Here is a 13,397-nt window from a genome sequence, read left to right as displayed (position 1 = left end):
TCATATTATCAAAAACATTGAAACTCAACAAAACAACACACAAAAGTGTATAAAGGCTTAATGTCTATTACTTATCTTGTCATCCCAATAGATAAACGATTGCTGTGCAGTCTGGATAAATTCGTACTGCACCACAGTGTCCGCAGTCAAAGTTGCTGCACTCTGCAACCATCGCGCGACTAAATATCGCAGCACTTATTCCGCTTCCGGGAAGTAATCAAACCAATTGCAGGTGTAATATTTCCAACATATAACATTTCAACAGGTATTTTTCTTATTTTAGAGAATTCCCATCTTAATAGGTTGCATCTTCCATACGGTAGATCCTCAAATGACGAACAAAACAACCTCCAATCGATTTTCAATCAAATTCCAATACATTGTTGATTTCGGAATTTCCACAACTTTCCAGAATTTTCCTCTTTTACGATCCCACTTCTGATGTCGGAGCCGGTAGCTCTACGAAAGCATCAGGGGCCTGGCACCAGCTCCATGGTGGGCGGAAACGGTGGGCATATCACACACACAAGTCCAGTAAATGTTTATGCAATAAATTATGTAACGAATATTACTAAATCACAACGACAGTTAATTAAGTTCCAAATCACAAAGAAATCACACCAAGTCAATCAAAGCTTTAACATCACTAAGTTATCAGAAACGGAAACGAATCCGTGGGTCAAGTGGTACAAGTCGGTACTTAAAGCGCACACGTAATCTCACGGCACGGTTCTGGGATAGCGCGCGGTCGCGCGTCTATATTCAACCATGTCCCAAATCTTAATGCCCTCTTGGCTCCTCAAGGAATGCTTATAATAAACAACTAATTTCATTACGTACCACATCGGACCCACGGCTACGTTCGGCGGTGTTTATAATATCCGCCCCGTCTCAAAGAACAAAGATATCACTGTGACAATTCCGCTAATGCTGTTAATGTAAACATTGGACCAGGAATGTGGCCCACCTTCACGGGCCTCAGCCACTATAGGGTTACAGGTGCCTTGCGCCGACATACATAATATTCATATCTCGGTATAATTCTGTTTACCTGCTGGGAGATCGCCTTTTGGGCAGATTGGCTTTGAGACAGGCGTTTGGCAAGTTGATTCCCCTTTTTCAGAAGGATTAACTAGAAAAAAAATATGTAAAAAATGATGAAATAAATCAAATATGTAAATCATTATAGAAACATATTATAAATTATAATTTTAAAATATGTAGAAGTTTTCAGTAGAAGGTTAGCAGAAAAAAAAGTTTTCAGTTCAAAGAAGATAATGTCCCAAAAATTATGAAATAAATTCCAATAAAAAATAAGACAATTCAATACATCCTCACACACACTCTCAAATAGACCGAGGACGTTTGACCTGTCACGTCATGTGCGTATAATTTCGACATCAATGTATCCACAAATTATTTTCTTTTTACGAAGACGCGTAATGAAGCTATTAATAAATATTTTAACCGCTGTGAATTTTTCATTGAGCGTGCTCGTGTCACTGAAGACAAATCTTAAGATTGTATTTTTTAATAAATATAGGTATGTATCTTATAGGTACCTATTGGTCTTTTTTATCAGACTTGTAATAAGTTACATATGTCTCGTATATCGAAAAACAGTGGATAGAGGTTTTAGATAAAAAAAGAGATGGCGGGACCACCTGGGGGGCGATTTTTGAATCTCGCATACGGGATTTTGTCACTAAAATACCGGTTGAAAACGGTGACTTGCTTATTATTTTCAGTGACAATTTTCTGAATTCGAACACGTGAGACTCAAAAATCGGCCCCCTGATCGTATTCTATCCTAAATACTTAGGGCCAGTTGTATCAACCACATTTGACAGACACATCATCGTCACGTGGCAGATGACTATGGGACCTCCCATACAATAAAATTTAACGAACGCTTTAACGGCGACAGACGGTTTGATGCAACCGGCCCTTAGTGGAAAATGCCAGATTATAATCAGGTGTGTTGTTTTGTGGACATTTCTTAATTCGTCGATCAAATGAATTAAAGGTTGGATTTCACTTAAATTAACCATCTTGTAAGAAATATTTAGGTACGTTCAAACTTTCCTTTGATTCTGCTTACCTGGGGGTTCGCTAGTTGGTTCCCCTTTTTCAGAAGTACTGTCATCTAGAAAAAATGTTTACAGCTTAAAAATCAATGCTCCGAAAAATTACGAGTCGATTTAGTCCATTTTTAGGGTTCCGTAGTCAACTAGGAACCCTTATAGTTTCGCCATGTCTGTCTGTCCGTCCGTCCGTCCGTCCGTCCGCGGATAATCTCAGTAACCGTTAGCACTAGAAAGCTGAAATTTGGTACCAATATGTATATCAATCACGCGAACAATATGCAAAAATAAAAAATGGAAAAAAATGTTTTATTAGGGTACCCCCCTACATGTAAAGTGGGGGCTGATATTTTTTTTCATTCCTTTTTTCCAGACTATTTTTGTGTCCCACTGCTGGGCAAAGGTCTCCCCTTTCGTCCGCCACTTATCACGACTTGCCGCCTGCTCCGGGCAGTCGCTGCAAAATGCGTCAAGGTCTGCCTTTAGTCTGCCTCTGCCCCAGATAATCGACGCTATAAATAAGTATTTTTGCAAAAAAAAACATTTTTGGCACAAGCTTTTATCGCCGACTGTACCTTTCAACAGTCATATCTACTGCTCTCCGGAAGTTTCTAAAGACCCCTTACTCGATGGGGATACGACGTTTCATAACAAAGTTTCTATGACCACTTTTCTGCTCCATCATCAGATCAGAAACCGAAAAGTGGATCAAATTTAGCTTCTAAGTTTTGACCCAAACTAACATACTAACAAGGCAAGTTAAATATATATAAGCTTGTAAAAACTTTGAAAAAAGGATCAAGAATATTTGGATGAGTCAAACGTCGCCTGATGGTAAGCGATCACCGCCGTCCATGGACACCCGAAACACCAGAGGTGTTGGAGGTGCGTGGCCGGCCTTTAAGATGGGTGTATGCCCAGAAGGAAAGAAAATGGCGGGATGATTTTCATTCTGTTATTTCAATCCAAAATGGGGTCGAGTGGAGAACATTTGGACAGGCCTATAACCAGCAGTGAGACACCAAAGTAGGCTATTTAAAAGAAGCAAGAATGATTAGGTAATTGAATGATTTCAGTTAACTACGTCTAGTTTTAAAGATTTGAGTAGGAATGGTACGTACAAGTAAGTGTCTTTGATTCTGTTTACCTGGGGGTCCTGATGTTTGGTTGATTGTGTCTACAGCAGGTGTTTGCAACATTGATTTCTCTGTTACTTGAGAAGAGCGGTGAACTAGAAAAAAAATATATTTTTCAGCTAAACAATATTTCTACGAGTCTACAAACCCTGAAGGAAGGGAACTGATAAGATGACTTTTCTGCCATTTCTGGCCAAAATGGTGGGAAAATGCCGATGCGGAATCAAGTGGGGAAAATTTGGAGAGGCCTATAACCAGCAGTAGTACCTACACTAAAAAAGGCTATTAAATATTATTAATGATTTTACCCAAAAGGTAGTTTTAAAGATACGGGTATGGTACGTAAAAACTTCCTTTTGATTCTGTTTACCTGGGGGTTCAGGTGCTTGGTTGATTGTGTCTGCAGCAGGTGCTTGCAAAGTTGGTTTCTCTGTTACTTGAGAAGCGCGGCGAACTAGAAAAAAAAATCTGTTTTTTAAAAATAGTTTGACGAGTCACTCGTCATTGAAAAGATGTGGCGTGACATTTTCTGTCATTTTATGTCCAAAATGGTGTGAAAGCCGAGTGGAGAAAAGAAGAATAGCAGGATAACCTAAGAAAAATGACCCCAGCCTCAGCCTCAGCCCCAGGAAATGGCGGGATGACTTTTTCTGTAATTTCTGACAAAATGACATGAAAACGGCCATGCAGGATCGAGTGGAGAAAATTTGGAGAGGCAGTGGGGTATTTCACCACAGTGACGTTGACACTTTGACACTGACAATTCTGTGCCTATTTCTGGGTTGGTGAGTAACAGGTGGTGGGTTGTTAGTCAGCGTCAATATTTCCTTGTTGATCAGGCAATGAACGACGAAATGTCACAGGAGAAAGGAGGAGGAAGAGTACGTACAAGTCGTATAATCTTGTCTATGATTCTGTTTATCTGGTGGTTCGTATGTTTGGTTGATTGTGTCCACAGCAGGTGTTTGCCAAGTTGGTTTCTCTGTTACTTGAGAAGCGCGGCGAACTAGAAAATAGTTATTTGTTTTACAAGGGGGCAATATCGTTGTTAAACCGCACGTGCCAATATTGATACCCCAGCAAGCGATTTTCCAATAAGTGGAATCTTGAGCGTTACGAGGGTTTCAAGGCACGAAGGTTAAACAAACTTTGCCACCGAGTGAAACAACATTTTTCACCACACCAACACGAACAAAATACTAGCTATAAAACATCAAACTAAATCGAATTCATCAATCTATTAAATATTTTCAAAATCATCATTTATAGGTACTTACCAGCTTAAGACATCACAAGTTAAAATTTGTAAGAAATTACTTCGCACTCTTGTGGATAAAATGCAATTTTGCTATCTGTTTTCGAATAGCAAAGAGAGCCTATACCAGTTGGTGTGGTGAAAAATATATTTTTCATCTCAAACAATATTTCCATGTGTAGCGTCAGGCACGCCTCGGACAATGGCGACCAAATATCAAAGAGGCGCGTTCCTGCGTAGGAACGCACCTAGTATACACAGTCTAAGCTCGTGTAGGTAGGTGAACGCGTACTATGCTTGTATGAGTAAGATATGACAGGTCAACTGGTCGAGTTTTTGACAGACGGTAACTGTTAGGTAACCGAGAGCAGGTAGGCGGCACTTTCAGCGGGTAGCGGGAGTGGCCATACTGTACGATAGTACTCTTTATTATACTGTGCCTGAAGGAAGGGAAATGGTAATATGACTTTCTACCATTTTTGGCCAATATGGTGGAAAAATGCCGATGCGGGATCGAGTGGGGAAAATTTGGACTATAACCAGCAGTGGGAGAAAAAAAATCTGACTATTTAAAAAGAAATAAAAATTTCCATTCAACTAAGTTGGTAGTTTTAAACATACAAGTAGGTATGGTACGCAAACAATTCCTTTTGATTCTGTTTACCTGGGGGTTCATATGTTTGGTTGATTGTGTCTACAGCAGCAGGTGTTTGCCAAGTTGGTTTCTCTGTTACTTGAGAAGAGCGGCGAACTAGAAAAAAAAATCTGTTTAAACAATAGTTTGACGAGTCACGTCAAGGAAAAGATGTGGCGTGACTTTTTCTGTAATTTTATGTCCAAAATGGTATGAAAGCAGAGTGGAGAAAAGAAGAATAGCAGGATAACCTAAGAAAAAATGACCCTAATCTTTTTGGGTCAAAACTATTATCAAATGATGCTTTTTATTAATGAAACTAAAGAGTCTACCCGTGCGTGACCAAGAAGTCAATGTGATGTTCGAAACGTTGGGTCAAAAAATTATTATAAATGTAAGTGTTTACGTGATTAAGTTCCGTTTAGTTCTAAAAATATGACCCTCCTAGAGGGATGAAACTTTGGGCAGAATACTACCTCCTCAAAAGGCATCATTTGATAATATTATCGACCCAAAAATCCAGCATTTAAAAAGAAGTGAGAATGATTTCGAAGTCAGTGTTAAATTATTTTATCTAAACTTTCATTTAGTAGGTAGTTTTAATGATACGAGTACCTACGTACAAGCTTGTCTTTGATTCTGTTTACCTGGTGGTTCGTATGCTTGGTTGATTGTGTCCACAGCAGGTGTTTGCCAAGTTGGTTTCTCTGTTACTTGCGAAGCGCGGCGAACTAGAAAATAGTTATTTGCTTTACAGTGTCGTTGTTTAACCACACTTGCCAATATCGATACCCCAGCAAGCGAAAGATTCCAATAAGTGGAATCTTGAGCGTTGCGAGGGTTTTAATTTAAGGCACGAAGGTTAAACGAACTTTGCCACCGAGTGAAACAACATTTTTCACCACACTAACACGAATAAAATACTGATTATCAAAGCAAATCAAATCCAATTAATTTATTTTATACAAATTTTAACTAGACATCAAGTTAAAATTTGTATGAAATTACTTTGCATTCTTGTGGATAAAATGCAATTTTGCTATCTGTTTTCGAATAGCAAAGAGAGCCTATACCAGTTGGTGTGGTGAAAAAAATATTTTTCATCTCAAACAATATTTCCATGAGTCGCGTCAGGCACGCCTCGGACAATGGCGACCAAATATGAAAAGGCGCGTTCCTGCGTAGGAACGCACCTAGTATAGGTACACAGTCTAAGCTCGTGTAGGTGAACGCGGACCATGCTTGTATGAGTGAAATATGACAGGTCGACGGGTCGCGTTTTTGACAGACGGTAACTGTTAGGTAACCGAGAGCAGGTAGGCGGCACTTTCAGCGGGGAGCGGGAGTGGCCATACTGTACGATAGTACTCTTTATTATACTGTGTCAGGTGAAGTCTTCCCTGAAGGAAAGGAAATGGCGGGATGACTTTCATTCTGTCATTTTTGTCCAAAATGGTGTAAATGGTGATGGTTTCTGCGAAAATTAAAAAGAAGTAAGAATTGTTAATTTTCGCGTTATATGTAGTTGGTAGTTTTAGATACGAGTATGGTACAGTCAGCAACACACTTGAATACAGTCAAAATGGCAAAAATATATATGTATACACGACCTTAATGTACAAGCAATAAAGTCCTGTACCTATACATCATTTTAGCACTTTGGCTGTATTCATAGGTGTGTAGGGCGCCCGGCGATAGGGTTGCCTATGAATTAAAACGAATTAATACTCATATAAAATGTTATACCTTGGTTATACGATTATATTCAAGTCTTGGGTACTTTCTAGGTATATATATATATAGTATTTATATATTTTTGTTTAAGTTCCAACATGACAAGCCTTATTGAATCTTTTCGGGGGACTTAATCAATAGTAGATCTGTGTAAAAATGTCCTATGGTATTTATTTTATTCAAGATATCTATTTAACTAAGCATTATTAGCCATTCCACACATGGACATCGCATATGAACCTTAAAAAAAACTCGCGACGTACACATACACGGACAAAAATATATATGTATACACGACCTTAATGTACAAGCAATAAAGTCCTGTACCTATACATCATTTTAGCACTTTGGCTGTATTCATAGGTGTTGCTGACTGTGCGTAAAAACTTCCTTTTGATTCTGTTTACCTGGTAGTTCGTATGTTTGGCTGATTGTATCTGAAGCAGGTGTTTGCCAAGTTGGTTTCTCTGTTACTTGAGAAGAAACTAGAAAGAAAAAAATTCAGCTCACCAATATTTCGACGAGCCACGTCACTATACTCACCTTTTCTCTCGAAGGAAAGGCTGGATGACTTTTTCTGTCATTTCTGTCCAAAATTGTGTTAAAATGATGGGTCGAGTGGAAAAAATTTGGAGAGGCTTCTAACTAGCAGTGGGTCACTAAAGAAAGGCTATTAAAAAGAAGTAAGACTGACTAATTTTCACATCATTGTGAATGATTTTACCTTAACCTTCATTAAGCTGGTCTAAAATTTCATTTATTACGAGTACCAATGGTACCTGAAAACTTCCCTGTAATTCTGTTTACCTGGGGGTTCCCATGTTTGTTTCATCGGGTTTTCAGTGCGTTCGTATGTTTGCTTGATCAGGTTTTCAGCGCGTTCGTATTTGTGGTCGATCGGGTTTTCAGCGCGTTCGTATTTGTGGTCGATCAGGTTTTCAGCGCGTTCATATTTTTGGTCTATCGGGTTTTCAGCGCGTTCGTACGTTTGGTTGATCGCTTTTCCAGCGCGTTCGTATGTTTGTTTGATCGGGTTTTCAGCGTGTTCGTATGTTTGTTTGATCGGGTTTTCAGCGTGTTCGTATGTTTGGTTGATCGCGTTTCCAGCGCGTTCGTATGTTTGTTTGATAGGGTTTTCAGCGCGTTCGTAGTTTTGGTTGATCGCGTTTCCAGCGCGTTCGTATGTTTGTTTGATCGGGTTTTCAGCGCGTTCGTATTTTTGGTTGATCGCGTTTCCAGCGCGTTCATATGTTTGTTTGATCGGGTTTTCAGCGCGTTCGTATTTTTGGTTGATCGCGTTTCCAGCGCATTCATATGTTTGGTTGATCGGGTTTTCAGCGTGTTTGTATGTTTGGTTGATCGGGTTTTCAGCGCGTTTGTATGTTTGGTTGATTGGGTTTTCAGCGCGTTTGTATGTTTGGTTGATCAGGTTTCCAGCGCGTTCGTATGTTTGGTTGATTGGGTTTTCAGCGCGTTCGTATTTTTGATTGAACGCTTTTCCAGCGCGTTCGTATGTTTGGTTGATCGGGTTATGTACAGTTGTTTGGGATGTTGATTTCTGTCTCACTAGAAAAGAGCGGCGAACTAGAAAATAAAATATTAGAAAGAAGTAAGAATGATTGCTAAGTAATTTTGAATGATTCTATCTAAACTTTCATTTAACTACATTTTATTTGGTATTTCATTTTATTTGGTAGTTTTGAAGATACGAGTAAGGTACGTAAAACCTTCTTTTGATTCTGTTTACCTGGGGGTTCCCATGTTTGGTTGATCGGGTTTTCAGCGTGTTCGTAATATGTTTGGTTATTCGGGTTTTGTAGAGTTGTTTGGGAAGTTGATTTCCTTCTTCCTACAGAAGTTCCTACAGAAGAAGCGCGGCGAGCTAGAAAAAAAAACAGCTCAAAACAGATTGCTATTGTCCAAAACATTATTCTTCACTGTATTCACTTTCATTCTCTAGGCTAGGATTCTTACAAATATGTACATAAAAAAATATATATAAAAACGTACAAACCAATACACAAAAATATAAACATAGTATTATAATTATGAAAAACCTAACTTAGGGTGCCGCCAGCAGCGGGGCAGGGCACAAGCTGCCGATGGTTAAGGCTGCAGAGAGAGAAACCATCGGACTATACGCGCACCTTCTGCATCTGACCCTTGATCCAGCCACCTAGCGAGAGTCTCTCAAGATGATTTTTAGGGTTCCGTACAAAAGGGCACCCTTATAGTGCCACTCTGTCCGTCTGTCTGTCTCACCGTCTGTCACATTAATATTATTATTATTCTGTCTTATTTGACAGACTTCGGCGAAATAAGTCAGTTACCTTTACGTTGGCTGTTTTTGTAGAAATTGCCCGCAATAGGCGTTCGGCTATCTGAGAAGCTAACCCTTTCAGTAGAAGGGTAGCTAACTAAAACAAAACAAATTATTCATACCAATGTTGATTGATAATACAATAATTAATAAACAAGGATTGCTCTGGACGGTTGAGCACTTAATCAATAGACTATAAGGGCGGGTTTTTTTTGTCTGTTTTACTTTTTTTTAATGTTTACTTTCTTACTACTTTTTGTACTTAGAATGGTCATGAGCTCTATCATAGATTAAATATGAGAAGACCATACCACATCTCGGACAATGGCGATCAAATATATGAAAGAGGTGCGTTCCTAGCACACATTCTAAGCTCGTGTAGGTGAACGTGTACCATGCTTGTATGAGTGAAATATGACAGGTAGACTGTTCGCGTTTTTGACAGGCGGTAACTGTGAGGTAACCGAGAGGGGGTGGGCGGCACTTTCAGCGGGGAGTGGGAGTGGCAATACTACGATAGTACTCTTTATTATACTGTGACCATTACCATCCCATACGCGCATAAGAACTCGCATACACTACACCACACATAAATGGCGCCACAAAAAAATGTAGCTTTATTCGATTATACTTGTAGATTAGAGGCGTTAAGTGTCACTTTTGACATAGATTTGTGGCTCGAAAGTGACACTTAACGCCAATCTACAAATAATCGATGGCAACAAGGCATTTTTTGTGGCGCCATCTATGTGTGGTGTAGTGTATGCGCGTTCTTAGGCGGTCGCATTTTAATGTATGGGATGGTATGATCCTCTTATATTTAATCTATGGCTCTATCAATTCCGCAGGAGAAAGAAAATGAGTTAATTTTTTTTCACTGTGTTACAATTTGTCATACAACGTGTATACCTCAGGCACACCTCAGAGGAATATGAAAATTTGTAATGAAAATTTTAGGACATTTTTTGTCTCCTATCAGGATCGAAAGAGCTCATGATTCTGTGTAAAAAAAGTACAATCATTTCCAAAAAGAAGAAAATGGTGAAATAGTCAACAAAATAAAAATCTATTTTTGGCTGTATTCATGATATATCTTTGCTTGTACAGTACAGTCGATATCAGACATATCGGAGCGGTCAAGGTGCTCACAAATATTTGAACACGGCCTCTATCAAAGACATAAATGTAACTCCGTATAGACGGATAAAGTCTAAGAAAAAAACGTACCTCAAAACCATAATGAAAAAGGTACGGTCGGTAGCCAAGATGGCGTTACACCTTTGGGGAACGCTCGGCTAGATGACGCTAACAAAAATATTTGACATTTTAACACATATCAAGCTAAGAATATGGGCCAAATTGTCAAAGCTGAGGTTCAAAAAAGTTTTAAGCCTGTGTCTGTGAGATGGCAGTCTATGCACTGTGATTACACATTTTACTTTGACAGTAACTCTCTATAATACTCAATCCTCTTTGACTCTATTGTCAAGGCGATAAGCCGTGTCCAGTTATTTTTGCGTGGCGACTGCTTAGTTTGTTTCAGTTTACCTTGATATTGATGGTTTGATTTTACTTCAGCTGGTCCGTTCATGTAGTTAGCTTCACAGTAACAGGCAGCGGCAGCTAGAAACAATCAAATCTTATAATAGGTACAGTCATAAATTAAATATAACAAGACCATACCATCCCATACATTAAAATGCGACCGCCTACGAACGCGCTTACACTCCACCACACATAGATGGCGCCACAAAAAATGCCTTGTTGCCACCGATTATTTGTAGATTGGCATTAAGTGTCAATTCCGAGCCGTAAATCTATGTCAAAAGTGACACTTCCGAGGGTTAATCCGAGGGTTAACCCACCGTTTTATATGGAATTTGACAGATAACTGCCCACTAACCCTGAGTTAGGTGGTTCGTGCAAGTGGGCCTTAGTGATATAGAGGGACAGAATATTTTAGCTGTCGTAGCGTAAGCGACTGTCATATTGGCCAGTGGCTGATACGCGTAAATAGACAAATAAAAGTATTTCAATACATACATTTTTGACTCATGTTAGTTTTCAGGATAGACGGCGGCATCAGCTGTTTCAGTGGTTCGTCTTTCAGAGGTTCGGGGCAATTGCAACCTATAACTAATTAAACAAATAAAGAAATAAATATTATAGGACATGTTTACACAGCTCTCTTATGCTAAAGATGGCTTGTGTTGTGGGTACTCAGACAACGATATATACAACGTGTTTCCGGTATCACTCAAAACCTCAGACACCCCAACTGATTTTTATTTTTTTAAACTCATCTAGAGTATTCATCTTTTAATCTGATCGTTACTTTTTTTTAAATTGAATTTTTAATTTTCTGTACAGATCTACTTGACTTTTAGCTCTACACTCAATAAAATAATTGCTAACTACCATCATAAACCATAAGACTATTTATTTGTGTACGTTACTGCAACGACATAAGGTTTATAATAGACAGCTAAGATGTCACTGTAAAACACTTTAAAGCTTTATCACAGTAAACTTCAAATTGGACAGGTAATCGCAGTAAGCTAATTTAAACCCAATATTCAAAATGACAAGGTTGTAATTAGGTACGAGTTCAATTTGTTATGACTTATGATAAACATTAAGATTAAAATGACAAACAACGTCAAACTAGTAGCGGAAAAAATAATCGTCCAAGTAACCAGCCAGTATTAATACCCCTAAATACTGAAAAAGGTAAACAACCTCTAGCAATGCGATATACACAATGTTGTATTACCCGTGTGGTGATGGGTTAAGAATTTCACCACCCCCTTTCTTCCCGTGGGTGTCGTAGAAGGCGACTGTGGGATATGGGTTAAATTGTGGCGTAGGCGAGAGGCTGGCAACCTGTCACTGCAATGTCACAGTTTCGTTTTCTTTCGACCCCTTATTTGCCAAGAGTGGCACTGAAACCTGAGTAGTTTCATGTGCTCTGCCTACCCCTTCATGGGACACAGGCGTGATTGTATGTATGTATGTATGTATGTATTACGAGTACAATAGAATGGGCACGTAAAAAATAACTAATAATATTAATTTAAATAAAAATATTACCCCCATCAAGATATAGCTCAATCGATTCTACTCTCGATTCTGAACAAACAGTTTTCAGGTTTTTAGTGTTAAGTGAAACACGGTGTATATGACAAGTATACAAATACATAGAAAACATCTATGACTCGCCTCTCTCTAGATCTCTTTTTTCTTTAATATAAAATCTTGAAGTATCCTAAGCGGAAATTTCCGCTTAAAATTTTACTAAAATAAATAATAATATACGTACATTTTGTTTTGTCGGTAATTTCCTGTATTCTGGTATCTGGTTTGGGTGCAACCGTGATTTTGAATGTTACATTGCAAGCTAGAAAAAAAATGTTGATTATTTTAATGAATCTAGGAGCAACCAAAAGGGAATAGGTACGCACCCATTACATGGGAAACTGGCGGCATTATCACAGTAAAGGGAACTTGCCTGTCCTTGAAATAATATAATTTGTATTTAAAGCCTGAAAAGAAATATATCGTCACTACTTTTAAAAAAAATTGTAACTTCGTCTGTCAATGAAAAGAAAATTGTAGTAAGTATGTATAGAATGCATATAGACTTACTGCGTTTTAACTTTGAGGAGCAGCGTGAGATACGAGATTGTTTCAAAGTAGTGACGATATGACTAATATTGTCAAGAGGGCGCTGTTATTCTGACGTATGCGGTGACAGTTCAGTATAGTATGAAAAAAATAGTTATAACATGGCGCGTAGTCATTACTGGCCAGGCTTTATAGTAGAACAGACACTATGTTACCGCACTAGTTAGGTAATGAGTTCAAAAATTGAAATGGCCATGTGTTTTGTAAAACGTCGTCGTACCTACTTCACGTGCGCAGACGGAATTCGTTACTATGTCGATTATCTTTGTCCTAATGGAAAGCATAATTTCTATTGTTTTATTCGCAGTCAGCGGACGGAGTCGGATAACTTTATCACATCGGTGCGTCCCTATCGCACAAGTACAAATAGTGCGAAAAGGCGGCCAGGGCGACGACGTAGCTAACGCTAACGCTCACGAAACGCTCGTAGATATATATCTTTATCACTCTTGTGTATTGGCGCGACAGAGCCAGACGAAACCTTTCGCGGCTTCGTTTTCGTTTCGCGTCGCAGAATTGCCATTCCTTATAATCGTTTATCACGCGACCG

At 38.8% G+C, this 13,397-nt stretch overlaps 1 protein-coding gene across 1 annotated transcript in view; it reads right to left on the bottom strand.

Annotated features, from left to right (window-relative positions):
* The window catches only part of LOC125225978 (titin-like), a 47,563-nt gene that overhangs the window by 30,925 nt on the left and 3,241 nt on the right, over positions 1-13,397 (bottom strand). The window contains exons 5-16 of the mRNA XM_048129793.1: positions 12,483-12,560; positions 11,207-11,299; positions 10,712-10,786; positions 9,174-9,260; positions 7,651-8,427; positions 7,251-7,328; positions 5,757-5,840; positions 5,140-5,226; positions 4,110-4,226; positions 3,591-3,674; positions 3,232-3,315; positions 2,102-2,146 (exon numbers count right to left, since the gene is read on the bottom strand). Coding sequence (XP_047985750.1) covers positions 2,102-2,146; positions 3,232-3,315; positions 3,591-3,674; positions 4,110-4,226; positions 5,140-5,226; positions 5,757-5,840; positions 7,251-7,328; positions 7,651-8,427; positions 9,174-9,260; positions 10,712-10,786; positions 11,207-11,299; positions 12,483-12,560 — 1,689 coding nt within the window. The remainder of the gene's footprint in view (positions 1-2,101; positions 2,147-3,231; positions 3,316-3,590; positions 3,675-4,109; positions 4,227-5,139; positions 5,227-5,756; positions 5,841-7,250; positions 7,329-7,650; positions 8,428-9,173; positions 9,261-10,711; positions 10,787-11,206; positions 11,300-12,482; positions 12,561-13,397) is intronic.

Source organism: Leguminivora glycinivorella, chromosome 5, assembly GCF_023078275.1.
Source record: "Leguminivora glycinivorella isolate SPB_JAAS2020 chromosome 5, LegGlyc_1.1, whole genome shotgun sequence".
Taxonomy (NCBI): Eukaryota; Metazoa; Arthropoda; class Insecta; order Lepidoptera; family Tortricidae; genus Leguminivora; species Leguminivora glycinivorella.
This window is presented reverse-complemented; position numbering and strand designations above follow the sequence as displayed.